Source organism: Aulonocara stuartgranti (assembly GCF_965226115.1).
Source record: "Aulonocara stuartgranti genome assembly, chromosome: 16".
NCBI lineage: Eukaryota > Metazoa > Chordata > Actinopteri > Cichliformes > Cichlidae > Aulonocara > Aulonocara stuartgranti.
In genome coordinates, this window is record NC_138952.1 from 25,890,659 (window position 1) to 25,905,145 (window position 14,487).

At 43.5% G+C, this 14,487-nt stretch overlaps 1 protein-coding gene across 5 annotated transcripts in view; it reads left to right on the forward strand.

Moving 5' to 3' along the window:
• The first annotated feature begins 162 nt into the window (after positions 1-162).
• The window catches only part of sf3b1 (splicing factor 3b, subunit 1), a 16,484-nt gene continuing 2,159 nt past the window's right edge, over positions 163-14,487 (forward strand). Inside the window, exons 1-21 of one of the 5 annotated variants that reach the window (XM_082508326.1) lie at positions 163-272; positions 1,623-1,795; positions 2,006-2,107; positions 2,234-2,348; positions 5,633-5,712; positions 7,048-7,233; positions 7,320-7,782; positions 7,866-7,978; positions 8,074-8,271; positions 8,363-8,464; positions 9,004-9,183; positions 9,283-9,369; positions 9,712-9,982; positions 10,253-10,398; positions 10,655-10,801; positions 11,038-11,163; positions 12,799-13,020; positions 13,108-13,290; positions 13,375-13,486; positions 14,069-14,189; positions 14,267-14,398. In XM_082508326.1, the coding sequence (XP_082364452.1) occupies positions 245-272; positions 1,623-1,795; positions 2,006-2,107; positions 2,234-2,348; positions 5,633-5,712; positions 7,048-7,233; positions 7,320-7,782; positions 7,866-7,978; positions 8,074-8,271; positions 8,363-8,464; positions 9,004-9,183; positions 9,283-9,369; positions 9,712-9,982; positions 10,253-10,398; positions 10,655-10,801; positions 11,038-11,163; positions 12,799-13,020; positions 13,108-13,290; positions 13,375-13,486; positions 14,069-14,189; positions 14,267-14,398 (3,287 nt within the window). In that variant the 5' untranslated portion in view covers positions 163-244. Of the gene's footprint in view, positions 273-1,622; positions 1,796-2,005; positions 2,108-2,233; positions 2,349-2,441; positions 5,713-7,047; positions 7,234-7,319; positions 7,783-7,865; positions 7,979-8,073; positions 8,272-8,362; positions 8,465-9,003; positions 9,184-9,282; positions 9,370-9,711; positions 9,983-10,252; positions 10,399-10,654; positions 10,802-11,037; positions 11,164-12,798; positions 13,021-13,107; positions 13,291-13,374; positions 13,487-14,068; positions 14,190-14,266; positions 14,399-14,487 lie in introns of those variants that run through there. The other 4 variants (XM_082508327.1, XR_014271827.1, XR_014271828.1 and 1 more) reach the window with 4 other exon arrangements.

Consider the following 14,487-nt stretch of genomic DNA (forward strand, 5'->3'; position numbering starts at 1 on the left):
TGGGGTTTTAAAAAAAATTAGGCTAGTGGACATTACACATCAAACATGGACGGAAAGTTACATACTAATTGCTTCAATGTATCTACAACTTTTATAAGTATGTCAATATACTACGTCTAATACTTATGCTACTACTAGCAATATAACTACTGAGCGATTGGAAACTGGTCTGAGAACAGCTGGAAAGACACGGAACTCTGAATTAAGTCACATCCGCTTTCAGTCTCGAACAACCGCCACCAAAATGGCGAAGATCGCCAAAACGCACGAAGGTAAATTACTGCTAAAACCTCCATAAATATGTTCTGTTTTACCATGTATTTTACTTTATGGTGTCAGTAAATATTGCGGTGAATTTTCTGGTATTTCTGTTGACGGTAATGCTCCTGTTTATTTGCGAAAAAGGCGATAAGCACCAGGCCTTATACGACGCAACGCGGAGCTTTAGATAATGGCGCTGGTGGTTAGTGCTTAGCTTTCTTGTTAGCTGGAGTGGACTATTTTTCTCAGCTTATTGCACAGTTGCATGCAATAGTAGGCGCCATTTGGGCTTTTTGTCTTGGTCAGATACGCCTTTAAGCTAGTATTACTTGTTGTTGTTACTGTGTAATCCAAGGGATGGCAATTCTTTAACGTCTCAGTGATTCTCGTGGCTAACCGAGTTAGCATTAGCAACCTCTAACAAGCGTTTACCATGCCTACAGCAATTGGTGTTCGGCAGCAGACCCTGATATTAGCTTCAAAGTCGGTGTTCTGTAGCAAGTATTGGTAATAGTTAACCCTTTTCTGTAAAATATTCTAATGCACTTTTTGGACATGACTTGACTGAGAGTTACATGACCCAGTTTTTGTTTGTGAAAGCAGAAATTATGTCAGTAACGTTTATTTTTAAAGCGCTGTTCACAGGCGTGCATTCATAAAGCCCTGTACTGCAAAATAGAATAAAATAAATGCATAAGATTAAAGCAACCTCACAGTAAAGTAAATAAACAGAGTGAGCCAAACTTAATTGTAGTGCGGGACTGTTCCAATGTCTTGGAACAGATCATGGTTACATCAAAAACTACAGTCATATACGGTGATATTAACAGGCAGAGTGTAAGGAAGTATTTGAGCTTGATTTAAGGTGTGAAAGTGCAAATAAAGGCCCGTTTGCTAGTCTTTGCCAATCAGTCCAATTCTCTGTGTGGGGTTAAAGCATTTTTTAACGACTAAATCTCTTTGAGAGCATCGTTTGCAAGTACAATACCCCATCTGTTTTTTCTCTTTGCTAAGAAACACTGGAGATCCTTCTAATTAAATGTACAAAAATTCCACGATGAAGAGCTAAAGGCTTTTTTTTCTTTTTTCCTTTTATGAAGCATTCCTTTGTTTCCCTGTGCCAAGGGATGAACTAAATTAAAAAAAAATATATATGGGCATGTTATCAAATTTTACAGTACGCTCTATCACACTGGTTTTACATCCTTATCCAGCACAAACTGAAGTCATGCCTCAGATAAATTTCAGTAAATATAATATTTATAGATTCCATTCACCACTGCTGATATCGGGGTGTATGTCAGTCATCCATGCTTACCTATACAGGTAGTTTTTCACCACGTTTCCTTGTGCCCCTACAGATATCGAGGCCCAGATCCTGGAGATCCAGGGGATGAAGGCCTCCCTGCTGGAGGATGGAGAGCAGGGAGTGGGCCTGATCTCCACTGGCGTTTTTGACCCAGAGATCTATGAAGGCAGCGACAGTCGCTTTGCAGGATACGTTACTTCCATTGCTGCCAATGAGCAAGAGGAGGCAAGTATTTGTTTTTTTGTTTTTTTTTTCCTTTTCCAAATCAAACAAAGTAGCTTCTTCCAAGAATGCTGTTTTGTGAGCCACAGGTTGTCCTTTGTCAGTTTTGTAAGGAGCTTGACTGCTCCCCTCTGCTTGCTTTGGGGATTTGAGGAGAACCTTGCCAGTTTGGCAAAATTTGAATAGACTCATTTATTCTCTTTCTTACCTCAGGACGATGAAGATGATACGTCAACAAGCTTGTTGGGACAAAAGAAGCCAGGGTACCACGCGCCAGTGGCAATACTTAATGCCATTCCACAGTCAGATGAACAGGTATGTTCATTCACTGTTTGGGCTAAATTCCAGTTAAAACGGGATCTAATTTTTTAAATGAAAAAACAGGCTTGTACAAAATCCTATTTTACTAATCATCGCATGTTTTGTGCTTAATCTTTGCAGTACGACCCGTTTGCAGAGCATCGTCCACAGAAGATTGCAGAGCGGGAGGATGAATACAAGGCTCGGCGCAGACAGATGATCATCTCTCCTGAGCGTCTCGACCCCTTTGCAGATGGTAAATTTTGTTCTTTTGTGACCTTTTTACATCTTCCCAAGTTCCTTGCCTCCTCCCCCTTTTTTCTTTTTCTTTTTTTCTGTTTTTTGCACCAATAGTTTTTACTGTTCAACCCTTCGACCACAATGCAATAGCTTGCCTCCCAGACTCAATGCCTTCCCTGTGGTCAATCCTTTCCTCATGTACATTTTGTGTCGCTGTTTTTCTCCCACTATAAATTTCCAACTGTTTCCAACAAATGTCAGTGTGGGCTCACAATTCATTTCCATAATTGCAGTTTGGGACAGTGTTGTTGGGATTTTAATTTGGTGCATGCATTAAAGGTATTATAGGGTTACCATGCTTTTCAGGGGGAGAGGTGGTTAGGTGTTTATTGCCTAACAAACATGGGTTGCAGATGGGTTGTGTGTGGGTCGAAGGGTTAACAACCCAATGTGATTTATGATGGGAAAGTGCAGTGTCCGCTTGTCACAGAAGTTGAGGATGAAGGTTAGCTCATTTAGCTGCCCACGTCCTGTCCTTTACCACACTGGGCACAGCTTTATAGGTGAATATAAAATATATAAGGGGAATATCATTAATATGCTCTGGTGGTAGTTGAACCAGAAGCATAATTTTATTTTCTTTAAGAGTTAACAGAGAAACTTGAGAGACTTGTCAAACTGCAAATTGTCTTGGGCCTCAGCGTAAAGCGCTGCCTAACAAGTAGGGCTGTCCCGAATATCATATTTTTGAGCTACAGCAATTCAGAGTTGATCAAACTTTGTGTTTTTCAGATTTTATGAGTGTTAAACATAATCGGTCAGAAATTTGAGTGAAGCGTAGTACAGCAAGAACGTTCATATTCATCCTCCTAAGACACAAACTCTTCCATGGCATGCATTTTTAATTTCTCTTTGCTGTTTGGGCTGATTGGGACCTGACGAATGTAAAAACAAAGAATTACATGGATTTTTTATTTATTTATTTATTTTTACCTGATTTTTGTTTCTGAAAAAAATTAGATCCATATATGAGCACATTGGCTTTAAATTTTGATAGAACAGTGGCAGTATAATGTCCTCGTAAGTGGATATCAGGCCCTTGTAGAGCAAAATTTAGTATTTTGGTCTAGACAACCCAAAATGTGATGTCCACATATGTGGACGCCAGGAGGCTAAAAATGTTAAATGGTATGAATTTGAAATGGTTAAGTAAGCTAAGCAAGATCATCACTGCTGTGAGTGAGAGGGATGTCGGGTAGATGAGCTGAGATGGTACAGTTCTCCCCACATAATAAACATCCAGTGATTGTCTTGAGGAAGGAAGCATGGAGAATCGGCTTATTGTACCCTTCTGCTGCAAAAGACTCATGGGGTATTGTTGTCACCCTACAGGGTGGGCGGGCGGGCAGCGTGGGAACCACGAAGTTTCTGATTGCAATAACCTGAGAATGCAAACATGGGATTTGTACATTTATACCAAAGGTGCATCTACTAGGTGGATGAGAGGTAGCACTGGAAGCTGCCAGTATTTTTATTACTGTGGCAAAGTCAGACAAAATCACCACACGCATGTAAGGATAATGGCTGTGCTGGGATTGTGGTAGTATGTAAAAGGGTCATTGTAATTAAGTCAGAAGTTTAGGCTCCGTGGGTGCAGCTACCACAGGACAGCAAGGTGCTTTGCCATAGAGCAGTACTGTCCATTGACTTTCTGCATGTTGTGGCAGTTGCTTATTTATAACAGTGAGGTGAGATGATCATTGTTGCAGTGTAGATTATTGTCACATTCTTATAAATCCATGTTGGTAAACTGAATACACACACAGTTCATACATTTCCAAATAGTGGAATATTCGGGTACAGCCCTAATGACAAGTTATTCTTTCCAATGTGGCCAGCTTTCCTACACATTTTTCTCATCTTTTAGGCTGAGCCTGTGTAGCTTATCATGACGACTAGTGCTCGGACTGAAAACCAGAAACTGTAGCTGTGAGCCAGCTATCTTACCTCTTTCCATATTTATTGCATCTTCACTTCCCCTGACACTGTGAGCTTAAATGGCCTGAATGTCTCAGGTTTGGTCTAGGTATATTCAACCTGCATGTAGAGAGGGCTCTTTGTACAAAGTTGTTGTTTCAGTAGAGTTTTATTTTACAACTCTCTCTGTAAAATAGAAATATGTTATCAAGAAAATTGTGTACCAAAATACCACAGGCCCATACTAACTGTCCTTAATTTCTCTCCTACAGCAGTACTGCTTTGCCAGTCCTGTACTGCACTCTGTTAAGGGTGCAGCAACTCATCCTGTGTAGGTTATGGGGAACACTGAGAACGGTGCACTTGTCAGTTTGGTCAGGGTCCATTGGCTGCTTGTTTTGGTGGGAGGCTGTGAGGGGAATCAGATGCAACCCAGCTACAACAAACCTCAGTTCTCCCAGCAGCCTCTTTTGAATTTGGCTTATCGGATTCCAACAAGTTGACATAAAATATTCCCGTAATGGAAGCAGACTGCCCAAATATTTGATTACATAAATTTATCTCTGTCCCAAAAAGGAAGTCAAGATCTTGATGTATGATGTTTAAATAATGAGTCCATGTGACTCTGGTATTATCAATATTTTTTTTCTAGTTTTGAATGCAAACACTCACATTTGATTTTATTGTGCTAATGTCCTTCTTAGGCATAGCCTCAAAGTCTTGACTTCATATTTATCTGCTACTGTAAATACCTGGGAAACTGGACCAAAATATCATGGGATTTTTTTCTAGATTGTGCTAATACCCCAAGAAGATGCTTTATTTTTTTTTGCCTTAAATCAATGCATCACAATGGTATACTGTTGTGTGTGAGTTCAAACCCTTTTCCAAAGTGTTACTAATGGTAAAGAGAAATTTTCTAGGCTTCTTTTCTGCCGGTTGAAGTCTGACTGCAGATGGACCCTTGGCACTGAAAGTGTACGTATTCTGAAGAGCACAGCCCAGGACCCCTGCATCAGTGATGGCTATACTTCTTAATCCACTTAAAGAAAACACCACAACCTCAGCTCTTCTTTCTATGTATCTTCTTGTTTTTCATTAGAATGCTATGACTGTATGTAAGAAAGCCAAATGTACATTTGTATGTAATTTATTAGGACTGTCAGTCAGCTGTTTATCAGAGCAGGAACATAAGTTAAACTGTTGGTAACAAGAGTCAGGGCTAGCTGGCTGTGTTTGTGCTTGCTGTGTTTGGAATAACTCGGGGTTGTGGAGCGTACGCTGATGAGTATCCTATGTTCTTGTTCATGCTCTTTCGCGCAGGGGGCAAAACACCGGATCCCAAGCTGCAGGTTAGGTCGTATGTGGACGTCATGTTGGAGCAGAACCTGTCCAAAGAGGAGGTAAGATGCTGTTTATCTACACATTATTATTATCATCAGATATCAGAAACGGTCAGATGACAGTCCTTTAAGTCTAATTTAAACCTAAATGAGAAACCGCAAACCAAAACTGAACCTGGAAAAATAAACACTCCTTGTAAATCCTTCTTTCCTGCTTGATGTGTTTATATGGTTGGCAAACCAACACAGTGTCTGTAGAAATATCAGATCACTGCCACAAAGATGATCTGGTATAGTGAAGACTCATCTCCACTGTTGTAAACTGCACTTGCAGTGGTCCCTTTTCTTCTCTTGAAGCGCTTCTTCCATTAATACCTACTCTGATCTGATCGGCTCGACTCGTTTTTCAGTATAATCGAGTACCGCATAATGTGTGTGGGGTTGTTATAGCAACGTGGCTGTACGTCCCATGATGTTATTTGTATGCGAAATGAACACCACAACAAAAGTGAACGTCAAGACGACGGCATACCTGCTGCTCGGTCTGTGGCTTTCCATCAGACTCATCATCAGGGACCGCGGTGTTGTTTCTGTGCAGCCGATTCCCTCGTTCCTGGATTTCAAAAATGGCAGGAGACACTCATGACTCATCGAGTGATGCCACTGCAGTGTGACGGCGCCACATTTTAGTACCCGCTCCGATCACTTGGACACCCTGCCAAGCAGGTACTAAAAAATGGTACAGGCACTAAGGTTTAATTGAAAACTGTGGCAAACTGTGACGAGTCGATCCGAGTAGGAACTAATGGAAAAGGGGCTATAACTGCAACCTGCAACAGATGGAGGACTTCATTTACTGCTACCCTCAAACTCAGTACGGCTGCAGAACAAGGACTACTGTTATCAGCTGAAGTTCAGTGAATCCAAAGTTAATCCACAGAATGTGAGACTCCCTGTTGGAGAAGGTGCTTATGTCGCCAAGTTATTAGTCATAAAGTAATTGACAAAAAAATATTTTCAGCTGAGAAAAATTTAAATTAAATTATTTCATCATTAATTTTAACAAAGTGTGTGCCATTCATATCCACACACATGTGCACATGCAAACAACACCGCAGCACAAATCAAATTAAGCTTTTTGAGACTTGCTGTCATCTGTATGAAATGATCCATAGGTGTTCAGTAGAGTTGAGCTCTTGGGTGTGAGGCTGTAACAGGATTCATAGAAATTTCATCATTTTCAAATGAGTTCTTTAAGCCTTTATGCCCTTGGCTGAACTGTCGACCCGTCTCTGTTTAGATAAAATGAACAGACACAGTCACCAGATATCTTTATAGTCTTTCATATCCATGAACTCTGTATTTATCCTGACATTTGTGCATCTGTTCATGTAGAGAGAGATTCGTCAGCAGCTGGCAGAGAAGGCCAAATCAGGGGACCTGAAAGCTGTTAATGGGTCTGCTGCTGCCCAAGCTGTCCCTAAACGTAAGCGTCGCTGGGACCAGACAGCTGACCAAACCCCCTCCAATGCTACACCCAAAAAGATGTCCAGCTGGGACCAAGCTGATGCCAGTGCTGAAGTAAGCTTAAAGAATATCACCCAGTAATAAAACATAAATCTGTCTTGCATATCAGTTTTCTCACTGATGTTTCTGGTCCCTTGCAGACTCCTGGACATACCCCTGCACACACACCTTCAAACAGCCGATGGGATGAAACCCCCGGCCGCCCTAAAGGCAGTGAAACCCCAGGGGCCACTCCCAGTTCCCGAATGTGGGACCCGACTCCTAGCCACACGCCTGCCGGTGCTGCCACACCAGGGAGAGACACGCCTGGCCATGCCACACCTGGTCACGGGGGAGCCACAGGAAGCGTTCGCAAAAATCGCTGGGACGAGACTCCAAAGACTGAGAGGGAGACCCCAGGACATGGGAGCGGCTGGGCTGAGACCCCAAGAACAGATAGAGGAGAAGAGTCAGTGGGCGAAACTCCGACTCCAGGAGCCAGTAAGAGGAAGTCTCGGTGGGATGAAACCCCTGCCAGTCAGATGGGCTCCTCAACACCACTTTTTACCCCAGGAAAAACTCCCATAGGCACACCAGCTATGGAATTGCAAACCCCAACTACAGGTAAACAGCCTTACTCTTTGTTTTTATTATTATTAGTCTTTCTTCTACTTGATTATAAACAATTAATCTTCTGTTTTCTTCAGCACACATGACTCCAGAGCAGCTGCAGGCATGGAGGTGGGAGAGAGAAATTGATGAGAGGAACCGACCTCTAACAGACGAGGAGCTGGATGCCATGTTCCCAGAGGGCTACAAGGTCCACGTCTATTTGATGCATTTCATTTTCCAGCAACAAGCATTAGTGAAGGTCATTTATTAGACTGCAGTGCTGACAGGTGTTTTTCTTCACAGGTGTTGCCGCCTCCTGCAGGCTACGTGCCTATCCGTACCCCGGCCCGTAAGCTGGCAGCCACGCCCACACCTATTGGAGGCATGACGGGCTTCCATATGCAGGCAGAGGATCGCACCACAAAACAGATGAACGACCAGCCCTCAGGAAATCTCCCTTTCCTCAAACCTGATGACATCCAGTACTTTGACAAACTGCTGGTGAGCATCAGCAGGGATAAAATAATGGCACAGTCGGTGTGAGCCAGGTGTTTGTTGTGTCTGAGGTTCATGGTTTTTGTCTTGGTGCTAGGTGGAGGTGGATGAGTCCACTCTGAGCCCCGAGGAGCAGAAAGAAAGGAAGATTATGAAGCTGCTGCTGAAGATTAAAAATGGAACTCCTCCCATGAGAAAGGTTGGGTTTTAATACTTTGATTAATCATTCTTGCTTGTGGCCAAACTTGAGCTTTGGAACAGCATTAAAGTTTCCAGTTACAAGATCAACACCCAGCACCGAGGTTTTGTGGCTACAGGGTGAATATTTGCTCGCTACACAACGTTCTCTCTGAGCTGCTGCTGCTTACAGCAGAGGTCACAGTGTAGACCTTCATGCTCTGCTGTGAGCTGCACACAGAAACCACCCGGTCTCATCTTATCATGACAAGTACCAGGTTCCTCTAGAGTTTTAATCACTGTTCACAGCGGAATAAAACCCCAGCTTCAAATCTGACTTTTAAAAAGGTTTTGCTGATTTTGCCCCAAAATAAGATTTTAAAAAGCTTTTCCTGTCTGCAAGTTATAAGTCTGTCACCATCTTTGTAGAGTTCTCATACAGGTTTTGTTTCAGGTTTCTTTGAGTATGAAGTCTCTCCTGTGTTGTTTAGTAACAGATTTGCCAAATATACTTCAGAATTTGACCATTATCTGACTGGCTGACCTTCTCTTTCCTCTTAGGCTGCTCTGCGTCAGATCACAGATAAAGCTCGCGAATTCGGAGCAGGTCCCCTGTTCAACCAGATCCTGCCCCTGCTCATGTCCCCCACCCTGGAGGATCAGGAGCGCCATCTTTTGGTTAAAGTCATTGACCGCATTCTCTACAAACTGGATGACCTGGTCCGACCATATGTTCACAAGGTGGGCTCAATGTGAACGATCATCTGTGACAGCTCAGTTTAAATGTTCAGTGGTTTCTCAGTGTCTTTGACAATCTAAATGTCCTTTTTCTGCATGCAGATCCTGGTGGTTATTGAGCCGCTGCTCATCGATGAAGACTATTATGCCAGAGTGGAAGGCAGAGAGATCATCTCTAACTTGGCAAAGGTAACATGGAGCACCTTATTCTTTTTGTCTTTTTATCCCATAAACTATATGGACTGTGGTTTGTGCGAACCATTCTCGCCTGTTCAGCCAGTCCGTGGTCAGATCAGGGCTAGTCGTTCGCTAGATTAATACCAGCATGAGAGCTAGCAGACGGGACGTTTATGCCTCGTCTGTTCTCAACCTGCACCCGCTGGTTACAATCCGCCATCATTAGCTGTTTATGTTCTGTCACCATGTCTGCTCAGCATATCTCTGATCTGTAGCAGCATTTAAACTTGGCTCGAGACATGTTTGTGAGGTTAAATGATTGAAAGCTTGGTGTCTTTCCTCTGTGTGTCTCAGGCTGCTGGTTTAGCTACTATGATCTCCACGATGCGACCTGATATTGACAACATGGACGAGTATGTCAGAAACACCACCGCCCGAGCCTTTGCTGTTGTAGCCTCCGCCCTCGGGATCCCCTCTCTCCTCCCTTTCCTGAAAGCTGTGTGTAAAAGCAAGAAGTCCTGGCAAGCTCGGCACACAGGCATCAAGATTGTGCAGCAAATCGCCATCCTCATGGGCTGCGCCATTCTGCCTCACCTTCGCAGTTTGGTCGAGATTATTGAACATGGTAAGTGAACTTAAACTGTTCGTAGCGTTAAATAGTACAGAGTTCAAAGCACTGGCATCCACAGGCTTATTATGTGGATGAGTACGTTCTCAGTTTGTGAATTTGAGCAGAATGCAGGTGTACACCTTTAACTATTCTAACTAGTAAATGCGTAACTGCTAATTTGCCCAATTTTTCATTCACATGACGTGTTTTGTTTTGAGTATACGTGGTTTGCTGTTGTTGTTAAAATGCATTGGAGCTCTGACCATCGACTATTCGACTCTGCAGGGCTTGTGGATGAGCAGCAGAAGGTGAGGACCATCAGTGCCCTGGCTATAGCTGCCCTGGCTGAAGCTGCCACACCATACGGTATCGAGTCCTTTGACTCTGTGCTGAAGCCACTGTGGAAAGGCATCAGGCAACACAGAGGAAAGGTGAGCAGGAAATTTGGAAAAAGCATTCACAGCATTGAGCGCAAGATCAGCACCCAGCACTAAGCCTGCCTGTGGCTGCAGTGTGAATACTTGCTTGCTATAGAGTCTCCTCAAAGGAGCTGCTGCTGTCAGCAGAGGTCTAATGAGAGACCATTAATATGCTGCTGGAAGCGTCGGACATTATCAGTTATTGTAAAGGGAAAATATGTGAAACATGTCTGCGATTGTGTCTTATGTTATCCCCTTTGGTCACCAGGGTCTGGCTGCTTTCCTCAAAGCTATTGGTTACCTCATCCCACTGATGGATGCTGAGTATGCAAACTACTACACCAGAGAGGTGATGCTGATCCTCATCAGAGAGTTTCAGTCCCCTGACGAGGAGATGAAAAAGATTGTGCTCAAGGTAAGGAGACTGTCTGTGAGGAAGCACCTCCAAACTGTCAACTAACTTCCTGTAACTCGTTCTCACCTCTTCAGCCACATAGGTGATGAACATTGTTTGCTACATGAGCACCAGGATTGCCAGAGCAGCTGCTAGCATGTCCCCTCTGCTGTCTTTCTGCACCCATTGGTTACATTAAGGTATCTTTCTGGATGTCACAAGAAACTCATCAGTTTCCCTTCTGTCTTGCCTCATAGGTAGTGAAGCAGTGCTGTGGCACAGATGGTGTCGAGGCCAACTACATCAAGACTGAAATCCTGCCCCCCTTCTTCAAGCATTTCTGGCAGCACAGGATGGCTCTGGACAGACGCAACTACAGACAGGTTCGCGAAACATATTCTTTAGCTTAAAATATATTTGAAAATCTAATATTGTCAAAATAGCTTAGAAAAGGAAATGTGTGGTTGGCTCTTTTTCCTAAAACTGCTGATCTTAGCCCGTTTGTGGGTTTTTTGTGTTTTTGATGTATGAGATTAGGGCTGCCACAAACTATCATTTTGATAGTCGCCTAGTCACTGATTATTTTTGCGTTTAGTCGACTAATCAGATCATGTCCATTGGACGTAAAACGTACAGCTTATTGCACCAGCATGCATCTGCTCTTATATAACTATCATTAGCTTACAGCTAGAAGTGTTTAAGGTATGTGCTAACTAAAAATAAAGACAAGATGATAGTTTATTAAAATTTTAATGAAATTTGCAGATTGTTTCGGTGGAGTTTAATAAACTCAGCCGTCTGCTCCTTGCTATCTAAAATATAACAGGACCGGAGTATATTGAGCATCTCACACTTCTGATAATCAGTTGTCTGCTTGATGTTTATTCAGCTGTGTAAAAACTATAACTTTAATCTCAGCCAAACCGATTTACTCAGAAACAAATAAAATACTGAAAAAAGCCAAACAATAACATTTTTAAGTTATCTAAGTCAGCGGTCTCAGACCTTTTTTGCGCCACGGACCGGTTTGTGCCCGACAATATTTTCACGGACCGGCCTTTAAGGTGTCGCGGATAAATACAACAAAATAAAACTAGTACCGGTACCGAAAAAAAGATTTATTCATAACACACGTGAAAAGACCCAGGAAAACAGAGTTAACGGTACAAACGATAACAAAATAACTCTGAAAACCGATTTAAAAACCCTGAAAACCATACATTTCACACCTGAGCTTCAACTCTCGCGGCCTGGTACCAAACGACTCACGGATCTGTACCGGTCCGAGGCCCGGGGGTTGGGACCGCTGATCTAAGTGACTTATGTATCATGTTAACCTGAGTAGGGAAAGACGGCGTTGGGTTTGAAAACGATTTGCTGGGAGTCCGGTGTTCTCACAGGCTCTAGTGAGCCTTGCCCCCAGCTGGTGGGTAACAGATGTCTCCGAAAACGTCAGAGCACTTTTGAAAATATGCGGTGTCTTGATAAACCGAGCAGATATTTGAGGTTTACACAGCTACATTCCCGCCTGAAAATATGTTAAACGTTTATTTTGTGCCCAGAAAGAATAATAAGAGTTATATTAAAACTAACTAGCTGTCGCCATTGTTGGAAACTGAGCAGGTATACACCCGACCCGTCCTTCAAATCTGGGGAAATGAAGGGCGCATTTGTCGGAGTCTTCGAATTTGGGCGGTCTTCGTCGTGTCGCTGTAACGTAATCGGCCTACAAATGCGGGTACTGGAGGATGCGGTTCCTGAATTTGGACACAGCTACGATACCGGGCACAGCTTCTTCTTCGGGGTTTCCTGTATTTGCTTCAATCGACTCTGTCGTCTGCCTGTCATGTGACTCTACTAGTGGAAAATAATGGTGTGCACAAAATAGACCAACAGATCTGATCACACAACTCAAATAGACATTTAGGTTATAATCTAGTCGGCAGTTAAACACACCGTGTCCTTAGAGTTGTCTGAAGCTTTGCACACTCGTCTCAAGTTATTATCTCTTTATCCAGCTGGTGGACACCACAGTGGAGTTGGCTAACAAAGTGGGAGCAGCAGAGATCATCTCACGTATCGTTGATGACCTGAAAGACGAGGCAGAACAGTACAGGAAGATGGTGATGGAGACCATTGAAAAAATCATGGGCAACTTGGGCGCAGCTGACATCGACCACAAGCTGGAGGAGCAGCTGATCGACGGTATTCTGTATGCCTTTCAGGAGCAGACGACAGAGGTGAGAGGGAGTTATAGAGAAGTGGGGGTTTTTTCACAATATTTTGTTTCTTGTTTTGTTTCATACTCCATGCTCTTTGGTCTGCAGGATTCTGTCATGCTGAATGGTTTCGGTACAGTGGTGAATGCTCTTGGGAAGCGCGTGAAACCCTACCTGCCACAGATCTGTGGTACGGTACTGTGGCGTCTCAACAACAAGTCGGCCAAGGTCCGTCAGCAAGCTGCTGACCTGATCTCCCGCACGGCCGTGGTCATGAAGACGTGCCAGGAGGTACATTCAGCCTATACAGCATCCGAGACAAATATGTAACAGAGTCCACACACTGACCTCTTCTGCTTGTCCCTGTCCCTGCAGGAGAAGCTGATGGGTCATTTGGGAGTCGTGCTGTACGAGTATCTGGGAGAGGAGTACCCTGAGGTGCTGGGCAGCATCCTTGGAGCGCTGAAGGCCATTGTGAACGTCATTGGTATGTAACCTTCACCGATCACAGGTGTATTTTATTGATAGGATGTAAATAAACGTCTTCACATTTGGTTTCATCTTGGTTCCTGAACTTCGCAGTTGTTAGTTTTGACTGCTTCCGTCTTCCTTTTGGAGCCAAAAGTGATCATGGTTACAAGAGGGTGGAGTGCTAAGCTATCAGCTAACACTAGCAAGCAGCATTCATAAAGTGGACAGCTGTCTCACACAGATGCACATACCTGCTAATTTGTATTAGAACACTCACCACAACTGAAACAGAGCTGAAGGCCTAGCAAGCAGTTACAGCCGCGACCCTCCTAATTCTTGTATCTCGGTGGATGAGTTATAAAAAAATAATTTGTAGAGCCCCTAGGCTCTGTACTAGGCTTTGGTACAGAGTTTGACTGTCATTGAAGCTCGATAGCAATCAGTGCACCTTTGAGAGTTTGATAATAAAAATGTAGCAACAGCTACAGTAACATCTTCCCACCTCTTGTTCTGTTCTAAGTAACAAAGTTTACCTGCACCTCAGTCCCATCTCAGGGTGTGGAAAAGGACCCGTGCTGATATCTGACCTCATTTTTAGGCATGCACAAGATGACCCCACCAATCAAAGACCTGCTTCCTCGTTTGACTCCCATCCTGAAGAACAGACATGAGAAAGTCCAGGAGAACTGCATCGACCTGGTGGGCAGGATCGCTGACAGGTCAGTGGTGACAAGCCTCAACCTCAAGGTTTGTGGATATGATTGTGTCCTTTTCTAACTTTTATGTGTATTTTTAGGGGTGCTGAGTACGTGTCTGCCAGGGAGTGGATGAGGATCTGTTTCGAGTTGCTAGAGTTGCTCAAGGCACACAAAAAGGCAATCCGCAGAGCCACCGTCAACACGTTTGGTTATATCGCCAAAGCCATCGGGTGAGTACCTTCTGTCACGTACACACCTTTTACATGTAAGGTTTCATCTTCGTTTTGTCTCGGCTGTACGCATTAAAGTGGATCTAAAA